The 21,694-nt window shown below is 43.2% G+C and overlaps 1 protein-coding gene across 5 annotated transcripts in view; it reads right to left on the bottom strand.

Annotated features, from left to right (window-relative positions):
* The window catches only part of LOC143432568 (potassium voltage-gated channel protein Shaw), a 40,673-nt gene extending 19,989 nt beyond the window's left edge, over window positions 1–20,684 (bottom strand). For all 5 annotated transcript variants that reach the window (XR_013103043.1, XM_076909266.1, XM_076909264.1 and 2 more), the window contains exons 1-2: window positions 20,514–20,684; window positions 5,018–5,396 (exon numbers count right to left, since the gene is read on the bottom strand). Coding sequence is in view for 4 of the 5 variants with exons in the window: in XM_076909266.1 (XP_076765381.1) it covers window positions 5,018–5,344 (327 nt within the window). In the remaining variant the exon portion in view is untranslated. The remainder of the gene's footprint in view (window positions 1–5,017; window positions 5,397–20,513) is intronic.
* Window positions 20,685–21,694: the final 1,010 nt, after the last annotated feature.

Here is a 21,694-nt window from a genome sequence, read left to right as displayed (position 1 = left end):
TCCACGATGCTTGGCTACCGATTTGCTTGCGCCCTCTCTTGACTGTCGCAGAATCGTCCTAATTAAAACGTGAAATAATGAGAGTACTCGCGTGAAAACAAACATTTTTTTTTGTTCAAAATCTGTTCGAAAACACTCAGATATTTTGTTATTTGGTTATATCGTTAAGCGAAATATTCGTGGATTTAGCGTTAAATATTTTAATCGTACGATAATTTCGATAATGCAACGTTTTTCCAATATTTGTCCCTTTAAAGATGCAAATAATTTGGAACGAAGGATCGAGCGGAGCTACGCGCCACGGGGCCGCGCGAATTCCTCGGATAATTCGGGGACAGTATCATACTTTGAAGCTAATTGAACGTCGATTGACAATTTGGACAATGTACAACGTACGAGAGACGCGTGGAATGCTATGCCACGATTGCGGCTCGCGAGTTTACGAATTATTTTATTCGAACGAAACGGGGAAATAAAAGTTGGGGCAAGATTAAGACGCGAGACCAGTAAGATCGCGTTCGAAGTTTGGCTTCTGGAAAAAATGTGGTTCAAGAAATTCAGTGAAGAACACGTGCGATATACGATATTCATCGCGTGTCTCACACTGTTTAATTTTATATTAATTAAAGAACGGTACATTAAATATTTCCAGTATCTATTGCAGGCCAGTTGTATCATTGTTAGAAAATATTAATGTTAAACCGATCTATCGACTTAAAATACCGCATTCCCGTAGCGTCATACGTCTGCTCATATTAAAATACACATATAGGGGAGGAGATATTATTATTAGATACACGTCGTAAATAATACGAGAGAAATTATCTTCTTATAATTTTCCATACGTGTATCCCATTAAAAAGTCGCCTCGAATAACATTCATACGTCTGAGCAATCGCTTCGCGTTACGAAGATTAATTAAAGGGATGTACCGATATTACGAATACACCAGCGACACTATTTCTAGTTAATTATTTTTAGATTAAAAATTGAAAGTCTTTTATTACTCGTTCTTTCCTGCAAGATCGACTGATAGATTATATATTTATTCTTTACTGAAAACGCCTTTCTTATGTAGATTAAAAGGTATATAGCTTGCTGAGAACGTAAACGCCAGACGGAGCTAGTTTTTGATTCATTTTCGAGGCTATTATAAGCTTACGTCCAGTTAACATTCTTCGATCGTAATCGCCTTCTAGAAATCGGTTTACGCCAGTCTCGTGATGTAAGCTGTTTTGTGCTATCTGTTTAAAGTGTCGGAACAGCCAACTACCCAAGATGATCAGGTTTTTCGATATTTACAAGCGTTGAAAGATCGCGGACAATTCGCTCGCGTGGAGTTAGGGGATGATTCTTGTCCGCGTCGCGAGAAAGATTCGCAGACCAGTTTGAAATTTTCACGAGGACACACGAAACGTTTTTGGTTCTTTCGTTGAGGAGGAATGCAGAGATCGACGAAAATATTTCTCTGCCTAGACAAACGTTCTTACATCAGCGAATGTAGGCCAGTTCTAGACACGGGGGTGGTTGAGCGTAATTTGGAAGGTGGTCGAGTGAAATTGAACGTAAGGTATTTTTTTTTTTGGTACGGATATAATGGACAAATCGCACTAGCAAAGTCTTGGCGGTAATTCATAAATGAACGCCATTATTCTAATTAAATAATGAATTTAACTATGCTGAAACAAACTGAGCGATTAACATTGTTTACGCGCGAGCCGCGCATAATACGGGTGACGGAATTTTATCACGTTCATGGCGTTTCAGAGATAACATCTTAATCTTCTATTGTCACGACAGTCGTGTTTGTATATTTGCGTCACAGTATGGCCCGCATGATTTATGGCCATGCGCCCAGTTTTCTACTAATTTGCGAAATTATGATCACTCTGGTTACTTTAACGCTACAGTTTTTATTTGTAGACTTTGCATTTTTAGGCGATTTGTAATAACTTTGTGTATAACAAACGAAAACACTTGAATAGTTAAGTTCCTTTAGCCACATTCTTGCTTTCACGTTCAGCTTAAACACCATCCAATTAAATTATCAAACTACCAACAACCACATTGTACTTGCAACTTTATATTGTGAGCTTGACAGAAGCTAAAATTTTATTTTTAAAAACGCGAGCTAGATATTTCGAAATTTTCTAAACGATAAAAAATGTTGAAGTTTCACCATAGTCGGAAGTGTCGTTCAATTTACACGTTGCATTACTTCACCAAGGATCGATTATTGAACTTGAATAAACTAATGCTCCTATATTCTCGTTCTATATAGCTAGGTGGTTCCTAAGCAGGCGATGTTTCCTTCGTTCCATCGTCATTTTTTCACTTCCCCTATGGCACCCCTATACGTCCAAGAAAACCTCTCGCTCTGTTATATCGAACGGAGGGGTGACTTATTCCTCGGAAAGCAAAGAGCCATATAAATTTCAGCGAAAGTACAAGCCTCGGAAGAAACGTACCCCACTACCTTATCTATATTCGCCGCCACAAATCAATGGTGTTTAATCAGAATCCAAGGATCACCTACCCCAGACGGTTATTTACTTTCCAGATAGCCCAACATAAATTTTGTTCCTTCTCCCCTTTTTTTTCATTCGAAGCGAACATGGTCACCCTTGCAAATCACCATCATTTGGCTCTGGTTCCCTAAATGGGCCATAGAAGATAACTGTAGGGGATGTAGTACCGAAAGGTGTTCCTCGTGTACGAAAAAAAAAATATTTCACAGCTTAGATCGAAAAGAAGATATAAACTTGGTTTCAGGTTGATGCGATCGTGAGCTTAAAAATGTATTCTCATTGTTCGTTATGATATCTATTCATGTTTCGCGTGGTATTGCGATGTGTCGTTAAACTTTTAGTCAGTGGTACAGGTTGAAGTAAATTTTTGTTGGGGTGAAGTTAAAAGATAAAGGATTAAGTGCGCGTTAATAACACTTGAGATAATAACTATGCTGGATTATGAAATAACGTAAATATACCGGTAAAAGAAAACCCATTAGGTCACTGATTATTCGACGGCCGATGAAGCAATCGATCGTCAAGCGGATAATTATAGCCATAAGTTCAGGATAATTGAATCCTCTGTCAGCTGAGATATTTGTTTTACATTGGAGTTAACGCGGCGCTTTTTTTCGCCGTTGTAATTTCGAGAGACAAATAGGAACGAGCCCCACGTTGCATTAATTCATTTCAATATTAATGACCAAGAAATGAAGATATTTCAATCTGTTATTGGATAATTCATTTACGCGCCTTTCATATCTCTTTTCCATTTTCCACTTATGAATAATGGATTATTAACCGCGTTACTGTGTACTGTAATATTTTTCCTAATTGCCTCTGGAAGACAGAGACGCTGAAAAAAGGGGTCTCTCGACGGCAGCGAAGCGATCTGATAAATTTCATTTTGTTTCGTAGTCGTTTCGGCTGGAAATTAATTCATTACGCCCTTCCGTCAGCTTCGTATCATCGCCGTTCGTATCTCGATAGTGCGACGAAGGAAACAGAATGCAATTTATTTGATCAGTTCGTTTGATATTCCGCTGCCGCGGTAATGGAAGTTGCTTCGTGGCCCGGAAGGGCGACAGTAATTATCGTGAGGATATTAATCAAGAATTTATTGAGAAACCATCGTGTTTCGAAGAATTTCCCAATCTTCGCCAGTGTTTCGTGTTCTTTCGCGAATTTTACGTACTTTCATTCCCCAGCCTCGTACACGGTGTGCTAATTGTCCAGAAATCGGCAATCGTGCGTGCACTGTACAAATTTCAAACGACGAGGCGAGAAAGTGAGACATTGCGTGTAGACGGGTCGTTCAGTTACCCCTTGGAAGACGTTTTATGAGGTGACTCTCGAATTTCGAGTAAGATAGAAAGCAGAAATAACAGAAGCGGGGTTTGGCTTTGATACTCGAGAAAAATGAAGTTCTATGTGCAATTTCGTTATTCCTGATGCTCGTCTCGTCTCGATTCTTATGATCAGGCTACAAGATTTTACTTTAGCAGCGATCGAACGCCGTCAGACTGATTTTTAAAGGACGCGCGATGAACCGATTTCATTTCGCCCCTGAATCGACGCGTGCAATTACAATAGAACTGCTCGAACGTTAAATCGTGTATATCCTGCCGGCAAATTAAAACGATATTTATCGATAATCGCGAAATTGTAAAACAGCGAATCGTGAAAAACTTATAAATCGATCGTATCGAGGTTCTATTGTGAATATAATTTTTCTTCCGCTCTGTACCACCGAGGGACGTTGAAATTCGAGTTGCTCGATGAATTTATGAATAAAGTAATTTATCGCACCGAATCGATTGATGTATACATATATCGCGTCCTTTAAAATTCGAAGGACTCTGAAATCCGTTTGGTGAATAATGGAAATGCAGGATGATGTAATCGACATTATACGATCCTAGGTACACGTGTTGATGATTCTGGATTGGCAATTAGTGAATAAAAAGGTATGTGCGCCGATTATATTATACAATTTGCATCATATAATCAGTGGCCTCGTCAACGGTGTATGTACACTATTAATCAACACACAAATGACAGCATGATCAAATAAAATCGTCGCCATTTGTGTCAGTCACCATTTGCACAGTGCAATGCTTCAAGTATTGCGATTATTCATCTAGATTGAATATAAAACAGTATTATAAACATACGTAACAAACACATTCCCATTATATTGTAAAACAATGCGGTATTTACCGACTCGGTTGCGGATGCGGATTAAGAGTAGCTCGACGAATCTCCAGCATTAATGCATATACAAATTTTCCCGTAAAAATACTTGTTCTTCAATGGAACACGATGAAAATCAAAAACCATATACAATAAGTAAATCGATAAATCGCGTTGTACAAAAATAAATCACAGTAGCGTTACCATCTTGATCGACACCCGCGAGCAAGTAAAAAACCGCGTCTACGAGTGACGAAGTGAAACGCAACAAGAAGAATGAAGGCAACTAATCGCGTTGAAGCGCGTTGTTGTACCTGGGTGTAGGTCATCCAGCAACATGGCTCCACCTGGTTGGAGTCGAGGCCCCAGAAGTCGAGCTCCTCCTCGAACAACGGCCCGCAGACGTCCGTCGGGTAGTGGAGCTTCCCGGTGCGATAATAGTTGAGCACCTGGGCGAACACGCCCGGGTGCCTGTCGAAGAAGTACTCGTTCAAGATGGGGTCGTAGTTGCCGAGGGCCTCGGTCAATTTCGAGAGCCTCGTCGCTGGTATCTTCTTCAGGGTCGCCTTGTACGTCTCGTGCCGGATACCGCCCACGTTCAGGACCACGCGGTTCTCCGAATCCGTGTTTAGAATGCTCATTTTGATCGCGGCACTGCTATCGCCGGTCACGACTCAGAGAAACCCACGCGACCTGCAACAGGGAAATCGGAACACGCGTATTCGGAAGTCGAGTTGCATCAACTTTTTCCATTGGTGTTTCGAGTCTGGTGCATAATGTCACGCGTGTGTACAGAGAATTTCGTCGAGAGCGTAGAGAGACTCAAAGGGTACGTATTTCAATTTCTTAAACGGTGAGAGCGATGTTGGTCGATGTTTATTTATGCTTTTGGAGGTCCTGTTCGTAGATGGAAATTGTTAGCTGTAGTCACTGGTAGAGAGAATACGTAACTATTTGTATACAGTAATCGATGAAAATGAGGGTACGTATGCTGTTTATTTATGCTTCTGAAGAGTTTGCAGAGAGATGTACGTCTGTAGTAACTCAATGTATGTTCGAGGGAAAACAGAATAGTCAATGGACTGATTCGAGTTTTTATCGATAACCATCTGCGAGCAGAGTTTTCATGCTGAGTGCATTTACGAAGTCATCGAAATACAATCGGATGATAAGCATCCATCATTAGCCAGCGCAAGATGTCTGAAGGAAGACCTCTTCGATCACACAATTGTGTACCAAAGGTCTCGAACTGTTCTGGCCATCGAGTTATGTACATACTTGCATGTATGTCTAGTCTTTCGAGAGCCCCTCAATCTCGTCCACTTCTATTTCCGTTCGTTTATACGGACTCGCGCAAATCTGTTGTTTAAATACGAGAGAAGAACAATATCTCTGGAGCCAGGTGGTTATTCTGATCTCACTGCGACATTGGTTGTCCAATAATATCAGATATCAATCCTGCGGTTTTTACTTTTCTTACTAGTAAACAGAGGGATGTATATTGAAAAGTTAAAAGTTCGAGGTTTGTTTTTCTTAAGATTAGGAAATTTTTATGAAGAACGAATCGAAAATGCTTCGAGCACTCCGGTAATGATTTTTTCTAAAACGTATGCGATGTAATTAGTTCGTGAAAAATACGAAAGAAATTCAGCAGAAGAATTACGCGCTCTCGATGCATTTGATCGCACAAAATGGCGCAAACGTCGCCTACGTTCCACCATTTTTTCCCAGTAGTTGAAAACGGATCCAGAAAGCACTTCTATAAGGTTCGATGCTCTCGTTCCCCGTGTAAGCCGATTTCCATGCGAGTTGTTTCCAAGAGTCATCGAAACGGCGCAATCGGATGCCACTTGCGACGATGATGCACAATCCGAGAGATTCGAGTTACGATCCTGTCGTCAGAAGCTCAATTTAGTCGACTTTAAACGTTCAATCTTTCTTGTCTGAAATCTGCTATTCGCTAAAAATTCTCTTGCTCTGGAAAACGTTTTGGATGCTTGCAAAAAATTATTCGGTTTTTCATTTTCGTGCACCTTCGTCGCTTAAACCGTACTGGCTAATAATATAGCGAAAGGTTCGCGTATAGACGAAAGAAATTGAACAAACGTAGAATTTATCGCTCGCCATGAAAAACACCATTTCTATTGAAAAAACGTTCACGCGGAACACGCGACACGACTCTATTACGCGAAAATACTGCGCAAACGCCTGCCTTTACAGCTGCCATTTAAAAGGCGAACCAGCGAAAGTGTACGAAAAAAAGCTCTCGTTTTACTTTTCCATTCTCCCACTGATAGGTGTCGCGACGTATCATCTCTGTTTTTAAACTGTTTTCAAAAAAAAAAAAAAAAAAAAATCGCGAAAAGAAAAAAGAGGAAAATAAAAACCGCTCGGAGAGCCTCCGCGCGTTTGTTCCGCTGTTGTTCAAAAAACGCAACAATTTCGATCGCCGCGAGGGCAAAGCGGCATAAATTTCCATCATACACACACGGCGCACGAATCACGTTCGTCGACGCGCGAAGGTTTTAGCATTTTTCTGGCTGCGTTCGATTCACAATCGGGTCGCGATATCGGACGAGTCGCGTGCGTATTTTTTTTCTTCCTGTTTCTTCTTTTTTTTTTGTTTTCGGTAAATGAAAAGTTTACGCGACCGCCGGGGAACCGATGAAATCCTGCCAGCGAGCACTTTTTGCCGGTACGTTTGATTTATAGGGGTATCGGTCATCAATAACGGGGAATTTAATTTTCGGTCGTTTTAACTCCTCGCTCTTTTGCCGTCGATGAAAGCCAAGTTTTTCCACGGGGACGTCCGTTCAATATGGAGCATAGTCATCGAGTGCGACGCGATTACCGTGGATCCGCGCGGGGTCATTTTTCCTCGACGTCACGACAAGCTCGAAGGTGTCTAATGCATGGAAAATGACGTTTCCGTTTCTGCGCTCCCATCGTGCGGCGTCATTTTAACCGGAACATCGATATTCCTCCTTAAAAGTGGCGTCGCGAAGATTAGTGATCTCGATGAGAAGGCGTGGACGGAGTATTTGGAATGGTATGGGTTTTACTTCTTAGATTCTTCTTTTATTCACTGTTCGACTATGGAAAGTATTGTTGGAATTTTACTGGGCGTTGTGCAACGTCTCGAATGAAACATTTAAGCGCAGATCGAGAGAGAGAGAGAGGAATTTGCTTACATTTTAATCCGTTATTCTTCCGAAAGTTAGTTAAACTCAATCAGCAAAGTTTTAGCCCTCGAAATGAGTGGGGGAACAACAGGATTCGAAGTAAAGTCGGTGCTTAAGGTAACGCGATTTCAAAATTCTTGTAAACGTTGAACGTTCGAGTAATCTTGGGTGAATTAAACTAAATCGATTGTACTCGTTTACTTTGATGTTAAATAAAAGGAAAGATCTTCCTTCTATCTATGTAAGCATGCGAAATAATAACGTTGCCCATTTGCCTCTCTGCTTTTTCCAACAAACATTCTTCCCTAATTTATAGACGCTCCTCGCTTCATAAATCCGCTAATATGTCAAGTTGTTTTTAATTTGCCTGTAACCAATACCGAATTCCCGGAAAGTTATGAGGCTCGCGGATATTTTCTAATTATACGCCTTCGTGACTCCGCCATTGACGTGCGCATATTTAACAATTGCACTCAACTGGGACAACTAAAAATACAAACTCTTTAATCCTCCATCGCGTCCAACTTTTCATCTTCGAATGCACGGTACTTTCCAGACTAATTTAGCACGAGAGAAAAGAAATGAGTCCAACTTGGCCGATGGCCATAGTGAAAGTGAACTCGATAGCCTCGACGTGTGCGCACATGTTCGATATACCTGTGACAACTATAAAAAGAAGCTCGTTTTGTAAAACAAATGAAATTGCTCGAATTATTGGAAATTATCTGAACATTTAAGGGCGTACGATGTTTCGTTGCTCGACCAGTTTTCGATCAAAATTGCCTCGAATCTGCGTTACGTATCGAACGTCACGCGAGGATACCAACGATCGGTATTTCCAAAATTGTCGAAATACTGACGTTACCCGCAGACTATTAACACCTAGACGAATCGACCTGCAGCGGTATCATTTGGTTAGTTAATCCTAACGGGTGGCAAATGGACCGCGTGATGAACACGCGATACATGTTTCAAAGCTCGTGACGTTTATCAGCGACGCGATGATGCTCGAATCTGATCAGCACTTTATTTACTCGAGTCCGTCGAGTTCCCATAATTTCCATTTCCTAACGCTTATATGCTCCCTTGAAAAGTACGAATAATATCGCGCGCGATATTGTTAGCGTTTCGAACAAATAGAAACCGGAAATCTTTAGGGTAGAGTATCAACGACGCTGGAATTTCCATTGATGGTGAATTACTGACACATGCTTGATAATACATGACGGGATTTCTGGTGGGTTTCCGTGAAGCCGTATCAAAGGGGCTATTGAAGCGATATTCCAATTCCGCTCGAGCATGATTAATGTATCAACTGCTGCCATATCCGATCGTGCGATTTCTTAAACGCGTTTCAAGGAAAAGCGTCAATTTTTAGCAGTGAAAAATTTACTATAAAAATCGTACAAACGAATGAATAATAGTTGCGATAAATGTCGTTTCGTTTACCAGTTGGGCTGTAGATTCAATTGTATTCTAATTTATTAGAATTTCGAAAATTGTAGTACTTACATTTTAACTTGACTGCTATTAACGAGATTCTTATGAGAGAGAGAGAGAGAGAGAGAGAGATAGAGGAGAGTGTACTGCGGGCATCAAACGTACGTATCTATTTTCCACTTTAAATATACGTCCAACTTTTCATTCTGCGCTAGTAATTTCAGAGCGTCAGAGTAACTTTGCCTTAATTTAATTCAAACGTCAGCGCGTATTAGTCTGAAGCATTAAAATTGAACTGAAACAAAAGTACGTTGGTGCTTCTGGCATTAAAAGCTTCTCATTTCGATGTTGCTGGTAACAATTCGTATAGGATTCGGTTCAGCGTCGCGCTAGAAATTGCAACAAAGTAGCGAGAAAAGGTTTACAATTGTTTAGACGTTTGCAAAGAGACGTAGTTCGTTTCAAGAGAGCACGATGCGGTTTCATTCGATTTCGAACGAAGCAAACCAAGAACGATGCGTCGAAATACCTCACACCAGGTCTGGTTGCGTTTCTGCTCACTTTTGCCTCGATTCGATTGCGCCATTTCATTAAATTAAAGCTAATTGGAGTTTGACCGCGTGCGAACGGTGCATCCTACGCCGAAAGTTCGACTTTGATCTTGAGTAATTTCGACTCGATCACCTCGCACGAGTATTCTTTTTCTCGCGCCCTCTAAGAGGAACCCTTGTTCTCCAAACACCGCCAATAGCGATCATCACGCGCGTTGTGTACACGAGGCCTTCGCTTGGAACGACCCCAACACGAAGGCGTGCACAATTTAGAGCCTTAGAGGCGTCAATTAACCCTTTATTTGAACGAGTAACTGGCAATTAATCGAACGTTTCCCAATAATCCCATGAATCCCTATTATCTGTCGATTGCTAATAACCATAACCCCTCGCGTGTTCTTAACGTAATTTCCAACATTGTACCTAGAAAATCTATCATTTCAAATGCGTCATAAAGTACAGAAAATTAATGTACAGAATTCCTTCTCTTCGTATTCACTCTATTACTTCAATATCGTTAAAAACATAATTTGTCTGATCCGCGAAATGCACAACAGAACGCAGTTCGATCATCAGAAATTGAAAAGTGGATTAACGCGCGGCTAAGAATTATTAATGACCATTCAAAATACAATACGTACGCAGAGAGCAGCGGAATACGTTAGCTGCATCCTAAACTCATGACGATCCTCGCAACACCGAGGTTTCCGGGGTTTACCTAGCAACCTCTTTGTTTAATCTCCGGGCTTGTTTAATCTCTAAAACAGCTTACGAGGTGTACGGTATTCATTAGAGCCCCGGTTACGTTAGAAATCAGTGTACTGTCTGCGCCACGGGGTACTTTATTATTCTTCGTCATGGATTACCGCTACGAGCATTCAACCCTTCACAGCTGGCAGGGACGAACTCTTTCGCATTCGCTGGTCGCGGACTCAGGATGACCTATTTCAGGAGACGATGGACCGTTGGCTACCTTCAAAATCGTGTTCCAAAGGAGGCACTGTGGTTCGCGAGAGCGTTTCACAGATGGAACGCTCACGTGTTAATATTTCTCATCGAAGATAAAGTGAAATTTCAAGTTATCTATGTGGAATAACTAAGTTGCTAGCTGAATGTTTCCATTTGAACGAGAATCCATTTTACGCCCAAGACGTTCGAAGTGGACTGGCAAAACTGAGAGATTGGACGTTGTTGAAAAGTGTTGTTCGATTTCGAATAATACAGCGAGTACCGCGACTTTAATGGCGTTAATGGAATTAATTCAGCGAAGTCGAAGCATAAATTTCTCTCGAAGCGTTCGTCTCGCTTCTGACATTCGAACTCGAGCGACTTGAACTTCGCCGCGTACACCCTCGTACGTTGAACCTGTTTTCTGGCTAAACGCTTATCTATCTCATTACCGTAATCCACAATTATCTGATTACGTAGTAGATTTACAATTCAGGATTCCAACGGCTGTTGGCCTCGTTTAATTACGACCGTCTAACGGGCCGCGATGCCCGGTTTCAAGTAATTGCAGATTATTAGATCATCGGCTATCGCGTGGCCCGTTCGAGTGATTCGTTGGATCCCCGTTTTTCTTTCCTACGTTTATTCCTTTGCTTCTATTCTCGAGCGCGTTGCATGCCTTTAATCACGATTTGTATGTTCGTTCGATACTCCTTGCATATGCAGCGGAACCTTGATTACCAGAACAGTGAGTAATCGAGGGGAATTCCTAAATTTTTTTCTTTTTGCAAAACCTCTCTTCGTTTTTGTTCAATATCAACGTACCTCGAATGTTTTAATGCGAGAACAGTTTTTGTTCGCGCGGAAGCAGAGTTGTTTGATCGTTCAAACATTCAATTATTCGAATAGCATGCGTCGTATTTATTTCGAATAATTCTACTGAATTCTATTGAATTTTTTTCGAGGTTTTATTGTCTCACGACTTAGCCACGTGTATTTCGAATCAACGAAACATGGTCTATTCGTTGTTTAAATTATCAGTAGCTAGCGCTGAGGTTGTTACGTATTGCTTCGATTATTTTTGGAAATATAACGGTGCGCGTGAAATCGTGAATACGCAAAACGGCAAGGAAAAGGACGAAGGATAATGGTTGAGGGTGGGACGAACAAAGAGCGGAAGAAATAGTGCTCCGTAGATGGCCGTTGGTTTCCAGATAAGGCGAAACTAGACGCAAACGCTGTACAGCCCATTACGATAACCCACAAATGATAAGCAAACATCGGTAAAAAGTTTTTCCTGGCTTTTTGTGTTTTGTCTCGTTAGGGGTTTTTAATATACCACGGCGGAGCTGAACAAGGCTACGATTTTAGGGCAAGCGTGTTTCGAAGAACGTTCAGTTGACGAAATTCTGCAGCGATTTTATATCGAACCGCGATAACACGCGCGATAAACTTTTATTTGTACGTAGAAGGCAATGATATCGTTCAGAGATTATTTGTTTAATCTTAGCGCAAGCTTGCGAGTTTGTATCTCGCGTGTTTCAACCCCTGCGAGTTATAGTCCTCTATTTATTCGACGCTTGGCATTGACAGGTTGCAAATTATTCTTAATGCAAAGTTAATTTACCTCGAACGCTGAGATCCCTATCTGCTTTGGCAAATAACGAACCTAGTAATAACATTCTGGACACGATTTTCAATTTACGTCACGTTCGATACGTTCGCTTCTTGCCGTCTCTCGCTCTGATAATTTCGAATCAAGTTACAAAATGAATCAGCAACTTTTATTTAAATTAATACAATATTTGTCGCGGTGTATCGCGTGCAGTTCGATTAATATTTATAGTAGAGGAGAGTTAGATAAAAATCTGGGTCAATTAAGAATCGTTCTACGCGGAAACAGTCGGATGTCTGACACATGATCGACCTGTTTCACTTGCGGTTAAAGTGAACGTTGTAAAGAGACTAGAATTTTAATTGCCAGTTCGAACCAGCACGTTCAATGCTTTTAACATCAACTCTGTACGTATGTACGAATGAATTGGACAAAAAATTAGCACCTGAACGCTTCATATCAGATTGTGTCTCATATTTATGAAACAAATTAAACTGAAAGATATTATTCTGAATGTAGTGACGCGAAAAATTGTATTTCTTACTGGTGAAACTTCCGCTAATGGGGCAAACAATGTCATAAAAGCGTATCCCTGTATTCATTAAAACTTTTCTGCGCCAAACCGGAGGGTCAAAGTCTCGCTCCCCTTTTAAGAGCTTTAAGGCTTTATCTAACCCCCTTATGGAAACGCGCGTTCACCCTCGTCGAATCTAATCCAATCAACTTAATAGAACCATACGGAATGTCTTTAAATTCCCAAGTATCGATCAGAGGTGAAAAAGGATGCGATCATTTTTCAAGAGACGGGATAATAGTCGAGATTTTTAAGGGATGTCGATAGACGATCGAGTCGGTCACAAATGTTAAAGGGATTCAAATCGTACCGTCCGATGTGGAACAGCGGGATTTTTAAAATTCAAATTTAAAAACTCTCGTCCGTCTGAGAGAAACGATAACGATTCCATCATCTCTGGATGTGATCCGGGTCGCGCGAATGATATTTTTCCCGTGTTCGTCGAAAGGAAATTTCGTTCCAATTGAAATTGCATAGGAGTACGATCCGTGGCGGAGGTATCACACGGTTCTAAGACTAAATGCAAATTCTCCTCGCCCGCTATTTCCGCGGCTACTTGTTGTTTTTCCATATTTCCATCGGGACACGTCTCCAGGCGCTTTATAGAGCGTGATAATTCGTTTCGCTGTGCTCCAGTCAGCTGTTCCGTTGTTTCCTTTTTTGGCTCGTTGGACGGGATAGAATTTGTCAGTGCATTACGTTATTACTTCCGTTCGCGTCGGGAATAATTTTTTATTCCTCCCAGCCAGCGTGTTATCGTGGGAAAGAATTGAAATTTATCGAGTGGAAACGCCAATTTGGGGGATAGAAATTCGGAAATATTCGAGACGCGGAGCGACGCGGAGGAAATTTAAAAGTTATATGGGGACGATTATTCAGCGGGTCTGCTCGGTTGAATTCACCGGAAAATGAAGGGCGGTACGTTAATTTTTTAAATTCACAGTTACATTCCATACCTTTTCTCTCCTAATTATTATAACGCCGAGAGTATTTCAATGCGCAAGCTTTAATTGCAAGTAGCAATCGCAGAGGCGTGCGAGCACTTTTCAAAGAATAAAAAAAAAAGAGAAAAAAAAATAAAAAACAAAGGGGTCGAAACGATAAAATAAAAATAATCTACAAGTGGTTTCGACCTGAGCCAGTGTGCTCGGGAGGGTTGCAAACTACTTCATTCTCGGTCAACGTTCGCCAGGAACCACCTGCCAATGTGACTTCGTGCCTGCCTTCTACGAAATCGTAAACTCGCCGATCGAGTTTTACTTTTCGAGCGAAATACCGGATCCTGTGGAAGCCGCCTCATACCCTTCGCTCGATAACAGTAAAGGCGAAGGGAAATTTCTCTCCCTTGGATGAACATCGTAGAGAAGAATAATCGCTCGAACAGTCTCTTCGAGACTCAGTGCGAAAGCTCAAACGCTATTGGCATCAATTTTTAACACAGTCTTTATCTATGCGTACGATTAATTTAATAAGAGATGATATCCATTGTAGCTGGAATAAAATCGCAGTTAGCTGAGATAAGCCATAATTTTATACAAGAATTAGCAGTTTGTGCTCCAGCTACTAAACGGGACAATAAATAATCAGAAATTAGCAGAGGGGAAGGGAAAGTCGTGTCTTTGTCTACTCGAGCGTTCCTTTCCTTTTTATTCTGTTTATTCTGTCCAGTTTAAGTGCGCTCCTTCTTATTTTCCAGTTTTCTATATCTCCTTTACTGACTGAATATTGTGGCTCAACGGAGCGAGACATCTAATTATCTGGCTCGCCGTTTCAAGTAGGAACGAATATTCGAAACAAACGGCGTGCGCTTTAGAAACGACGGAGACATATTTTTCCTGAAAATCTGACCGATAATTGTTCCACGTTCCCTGTGACTTTTCACGAATGCGATATCAATTATATCTAAAGTGAAAGACGTTTAAAGATCGCGTAGTTTTCAATTTTTACACAAAAGACGTCGGAAAAATGTTTGTGGGAAATGGACGCCTTGGAAAAAGCGATCAGTCGAAGAGACGATACGCTGGTCACATTGGATTATACTGAAATCCAATATTAATCAGCAACTGCGCAACTGGATTTAATTATATTCAATTTAATTATAGATCAACAAGGGATGAAAATTGTTTACGTACGGATGATATTTAATCATGTAAATTGTGAATATATAAATTAATTGATACGAGGAAATATAATCTCTGTCGACATAATAATCTTATTAACATAATTCTTTGGTCGTAAAGTCGAAATCAAGTTCAACGACAAAACGAACACGACGCGTTCAGTGCCTAGCGTTATCATCGAATCTCTAATCAGTACTAATTATCGCCAAAGTTTGTCGTAAACGAAATATTTTCCTCACCGTCACGTTTATCTACAATCTCGAACGATAACGCAGGCACAACCGTTTCCGACAGTCTTCAAAACCGAGCCCATAAATCCCTTGATCACAGCCGTCTCTCCACACAGCCAAAACAATATCACGTCATCCCGTAATCCACTCGAAACCTGTTCACAGTGTGACGAAACTCTCCTTCCCCTATATCGAGCGTGTAAAATAAAGCTCGCCTTGCTCGGAACCCACCACGCCTAAACGAGCAACGAACCGATGGCGAACGACGATCGAGTGCGTTCAATCGAAGGGTTTCTACAGTTCAACAAATTCGGGTTTATTGGCTTTGCAGCAGACCGCTAACGAGAACGAAAAAGGGCCGTTGTTACAATTGGAAATCTGAAGAGTCGTACGCGAAGCTAGCCACCGTAGAATCCTCCCCTCTACAACCCTTCACACAGTATATTATTAACCCTCGCACGGCAACATTATCTGTAAATTACATTTATATTCCTGTGTCTTTCTCTTTTTTTATGTTTTTTTTCTTGTGCGAGGGGGTGACCAACAAAGCTAGAACTAGCCACCGTAGAATCCTCCCCTCTACAACCTTTCACACAGTATAATATCAACCCTCGCACAGTAATGTTATTTGTAAATTGTAATTGTATTTTTGTGTCTTTCTCTTTTTTTCTTTTTTTTTTATTTCTTTTGCGAGGGGTTGACCAACGAAGCTAGAACTAGCCACTGTAGAATTCTCCCCTCTACAACCCTTCACACAGTATAATATTAACCCTCGCACAGTAATGTTATCTGTAAATTACAATTGCATTCGTGTGTCTTTCTCTTTTTTTATTTTTTTTTCTTGCGCGAGAGGGTGACCAACAAAGCTAGATTCGCGAAATAGTAGACGAAGGCAATCCACGTAGGCATCGAACATTATCTGTAAATTACATTTGTATTCCTGTGTCTCTCCCTTTTTTATTTTTTTTTTTTCTTGCGCGAGAGGGTGACCAACAAAGCTAGATTCGCGAAATAGTAGACGAAGGCAATCCACGTAGGCATCGAACATTATCTGTAAATTACAATTGTATTCCTGTGTCTCTCCCTTTTTTATTTTTTTTTTCTTGCGCCAGATGGTGACCAACAAAGCTAGATTCGCGAAACGGAAGACGAAGGCAATCCACGTAGGCATCGAACATTATCTGTAAATTACATTTGTATTCCTGTGTCTTTCTCTTTTTTTCTTGCGCGAGAGGGTGACCAACAAAGCTAGATTCGCGAAACGGTAGACGAAGGCAATCCACGTAGGCATCGGGGGTGCGCGTGTCACGTGTACGATCACGAAAGCTCGTCCGCCTCGGCGTGGTCCAATTGACGAGGCGGCGGCCGGAATACGCGGCGCGGAGGGCGGCGCGGCGCGGCGCGGCGGTGCCGCGATCGAATTCTAGGTCGGGTTCTCCATTCGTGCCGCCACCGTGGCGGATTTTCACGTGCACGTACACGAACACACGCGGCTGGTCGCGTGTATCGCGTGAATTCGATGTAGGACAGTGTTTGTCAACCTGGCTCCGCTCGTTTGGCAAACGGATACACCTCGCGGTGGTCAATTTTACGAATCCAGAGGGGATCGAGTAGAAATGTCCAGCTACATTTTTTTCCCGTACGATCAACGTGCACGTTGGATCGTTTAAACAGGATTGCGGAAAGCGTAGAGGAAATTTTTCCCTTTCGATCGTTAAGATCCGCGTCAGAGCGCGTCGCAAATGGTGGCTACGCGTGACCCGGATACACGCGGTTCTCGAGGATTATAGTAATGACTCGCTGAAAAATGATGATCGATAATGGCGGCTGGAGGAAAGGGTTGTAATAGCGGTTCAGGGTGAACATTGCAAGGGTCTCGCGAAGAAGCAGGCGAATTGATGACAGTTGGCCGCGTGATAATGTTACGTGACGAATCGCGTGCATTAGAAGCGAAAGAAATCTATGATAGGGAATTCTGTTGTGCAAACTCGGTTGATGGCAATAGGATCTGTAATTGTGGTTTGCGATATGAGACCGTGGAACGAGGAAGTTCATTTGTCCGCGGTGGACGAGGGGTGTACTGTTTTTCTTGCTGGCCGACACGTATCGTGTCGGGTGGGCCACTGGTGACTCATAGTGTTAATGAGGGTGAAGCTAGGATGGAATGGGACCAGGATAGAAAAAGATTAAAGTGTCCGCGATTCAAGTTTCGTCGCAGTTTCCTCGCGAATAAGCATTCTGATCTGAATTGCTCGCGACTTTTTCTTCGAATTTTATTGGTACCTTTAATTTTCTTCCTGCGACCCGGGTGGGATCGAAAATGACGGGGCAAAGGAACTGTCGACGAAGTTCTAGGGATATTCTTTGAAATGTGCGCGGGCGGAAAACAGGGGGCACGAAAAGATGGGGGAACGACTGAAATGAAAGTTCAATGAAGGGGGTATTGGTGCTTGCGAAGGCATAGCAATCGAATGTCTGTAATGTTACTACATAGCACACTGGCGGTAGTCTTAGTATTAATGGCATTCATGGAATCCTGAATTACATCAACAGTTGGACAAACTGATACAGTACTGTATAGTACATATTTGTAGTTGGGCATTAAAATATTAACATTTCCATCTTTTGCCTGGGTTTAGTTGGCACGAACATGAGGTTAGCAAATGCTTATTAAATTCGTTTAAATCAAACTTTACTTAAACCACTTTCTGAAGTAAGAGACGTCTCACAAACACTTTCTAACTTTTATAAGAAGCATAGTGTAATTAAATCCCCCGAGGGAATAAATCATTTTACCAACTTTCGTTTATAATATTCTCGAAAATGGAGTACAGAGTTTGGTAAAATAGTTACTCTAACGAAACGTCAAACAGGTTACTTCGATTTCTTGGTAAATTTGTATCTGCTTCAGATTTCGTTGAAAAAACAGGAACGAGAAAAATATCGGAAATTAGCGGTCATCGTAAACCGTGTAGAAAATCGTCGCGACGAACGTATAACAAATGGCGGAAAAAGCGCGCGCATCTGTGTAATTAGCGCAATGAATGGCTCTGAGCGACGATATATTATCCGCGAAATTCGTGCGGTGTCGTGCCGAAGCTGGCTGCGTTATGTCGCAGCGAAACGAATTAACAAAAAGAAGGGACGTTTACCAAGATTGACACGATCGTATTCGACCGCAGAGTAATTGCTTGATCCTCCTTAATTTCACCCCGTGCCAAGAAGCTCGCGAACGAAATTTCCCTACAAATTTCGCCTCGCGTTAAACGCGAGAAAATTTGGAACAATGTAAATTCGCAGGCACGCGACACCTGGTTCTCTTGGAGCCAAGAAGCTACGATAATAAACGTAAACGCTGGAGAACGGACGAAAATTTGAGGCTCTTAAGCACTTGCTGTGCGAAGTTAACAAATCGTTTAAAAGACACAACGATAATAAAAAAGGGATTCGAAAACTATACATATTTAATAAATCACTATAGATTTGGATCACCTAAAGATTTATATTACTAGCATTTTGCAATTATTTCCCAACGAACGATCATCTAAAATAATGGAAGCAACAGAATGAAAATCCTACAACGAGAAGAATCGTCGACGCGGTTATTAATAATGGAAAATCCGAAATTGCAGCAGTTAGCGGAACTACAGCAGGGGTGGGCTAACCGCTAGATTCCGGAACACACGAAATTCCCATGACCGCAGCCGCCAAGAGATTCCCCCTCGGCGGAACGATCGACGTGATCGCGCTGCGAACTGGCCGAGCATCGATCACTGAAATCGCGGCACGGTTTGCACCGTGGCGGTACGATCCGTATCCGAGGCACTGTCGGACGATACGGGTGGATGGGTCGACATCGTTCGACGAAGGTTGTTGACCAGTCCGAGAGGAGGTAACGCAACGTGTGCAAAGACAGAGGGGCGCGTGCTGTCACGAACGCAACGAGCTCGTAGAACTCGCTCGTACGAGCTGGTTTACAAGCCGTCCTGAGCGGCGGCAGTAGCAGTCGACCCCTTGTCGCGAGAATCGATAGTCTGCGTGCACGAAACGCCGATAAGCGCTCGGTACGCCCAACGACATTGCCGTCGCGATTCCTTCTTTCGATCGTCCACGTTGAATTACCAGCGAGAGAACGAGGAGGGGTGGTGGTTGGGGGTTGTGTGGGGAATGGAAGAAGAAATAGGAGGCTGAACGGAGGGTGAGAGAGGGAGAGAGAAAGAGAGTGGAAAGGACAAGGAGGGACTAACCTGTCGAAGCGGCAACGAAATCGAACCAACAACCGGCAGTGTGGGCGGAGGGGTAGGTCAGGCGGCGATCGAGCGAGAAAGCGAGAAACTGGTGAATCCGATAAATCAATGAACGAAAATACCCCCGGTGTTGGCAACGGAAGAAAGAAGGTACAGGCCAGTGGTAGAGGTAAAGAAAGTTAGGGAGCAGTGCATCGAACCGACGGTTTGCGAGAAGATTGATAAGCCCACGGAGCGATTAAGACCGAGGGGTGGTGGGATCGACTCGCGGAATCTACCCACGCTATCCGTCTTTCTTTCTTACGCGGTGTGTCCCGCAGCCGGTGTTTGAACGAGTTCGCGGTCAGGCGGTGAGCGATAAAGCAAGAGGAAAGAGAGTTGCCAGTAAAAGCTGGCTGGCGCTCTAATCAGCCAGCGGGATCGCGTTGCTTCCACGGGCTATCCGTTCCATAAGTAGAAAGTTCGCAAGTGCCCACGCGAGAATATAAAGTATCACGGAACAGAGAGGGTTTTTGCAGGGTTGCATGACGAGGGAGGAATCCTCGTTAAACTTCCCCGCCTCTCGAGTGTCTCTCGCGATAAAGGCAGACGAAACGAAGTTGGGGGTTGGAACGGGAACGCGACGGGCAGAGAACAGCTACTCGAGACCGGTGATATCCGTCGTGGCAGCTGACGCGCAGAGTCAGACCTCTTTGGATATCTGGCGAGGAACGATCGCGGCGGCGAGGTAAATCGGCCGACAAAACGCGGTGAATATAATTAGTCGTCACACGGCGCGGCGAGCGGAGTTCCGCTCGGTTCGGTGAGCATTCGCTAGCCGAGAATCCCTCGGGGGCGAGAGGATCCACTGGTGGATAACTCCGCGAGCGGTCCAAGCGGAAGGGCGAAGGGAAATCTACTTACCCTGGGTCGCGCTCTCTTCATGTCCTCGGTGCTCCTTCACGGCATCTCGACGACACTATTCTGGTTCCGTATCCTCCATGTCGATGCTTGCCTCCGTGACGATGGCGCTGGTCGAAGTGCCTGCACCGTTGGCTAACACAATGGACACTAGCTTGTTCCGGTTCGACGTTACCAGCTACCAGGGTGTCCACCGTCTGTATCCCTGTTCGAGTTCTCTTGCGAGCGACTCCTCGTTCGCGTTTACTTATAGCATCGGACCGTTCGTCACCAGCAGGCTTTCGTCCGTTACTCTCGGCTACCGTGGTAACTCGGTTACCGGTTGATTCTCACCGTGCCACCACCCGAGACCAGCGAAAGGTCATCGTTACTACTCGGTTCGTGCCCGCGACTCCAGGTAGTTGACGACGCCAGGAGTAAGGCTCGGCTTGTCTCGACTCGTGCGCGGACTGAACTGACCTCGAACCAAGCCGCCGTTTCTGTCTACCGTTAGAGACTTCGGGAAGGGGTGGCAGAAGGGTGAGCGGCGGGACAGGGGTGCCACGGAGGGAAAAGAGGCGCGCGCAGAGGCTCGAGTGCGTATGCGTTAGGGTAGTCACCACGACCACGGCGACGGGAACGATGACGACGACGACGACATGCACGTTGGGCTTGAAAGGGGACGTGGTATCTGGGGTTACGCGAGAGCACCGATTTTTTTCGGAGCCTGCGTTCCTCGTCCCTTTGTTTCCGCGTTTCAAGCGAGGGGATGTGGATGCACGCGAGGGGGAAAACGGTACCCGGTTCTCCGGTTATTTCGTTTCGGTTTCGCGAGATATTTTCCTAACCGTGACTACGTAAACTCGCTTGCTTCCGGCGTAGCCGTGTTTCCGCCCCGCGTCTGCAACAGGGAGATGTGTTCGCGGAATGAAATTTAATTACGGTTACGCTTTTAAGAACCTCGAGGTCTGTTGTTGGGCGATTATTCAAAGAAACTTGTCAGAACTTGCTTATCAGGGGGGAAGGAGGATAATTGTGTATTTAAGTGAACGAGTTCGATAAGTTGTTCATCTTTTTCGTATGAAACTGTCCTCTTCTAGTTAACGCTGTCTTGTTTCTCGTAATTGCACCTCTGAACGGGGGTAAGTTCGTTATTGAGACATTATGAGGTGACAGCAATGTTGAAAGGAGAAGAAGCACGCGTG

The sequence above is a fragment of the Xylocopa sonorina genome, chromosome 1 (genome assembly GCF_050948175.1).
Source record: "Xylocopa sonorina isolate GNS202 chromosome 1, iyXylSono1_principal, whole genome shotgun sequence".
NCBI classification, from domain to species: Eukaryota; Metazoa; Arthropoda; class Insecta; order Hymenoptera; family Apidae; genus Xylocopa; species Xylocopa sonorina.
Note: the sequence above shows the minus strand (reverse complement) of the source record. Positions and strands in the feature narration are given on the sequence as shown.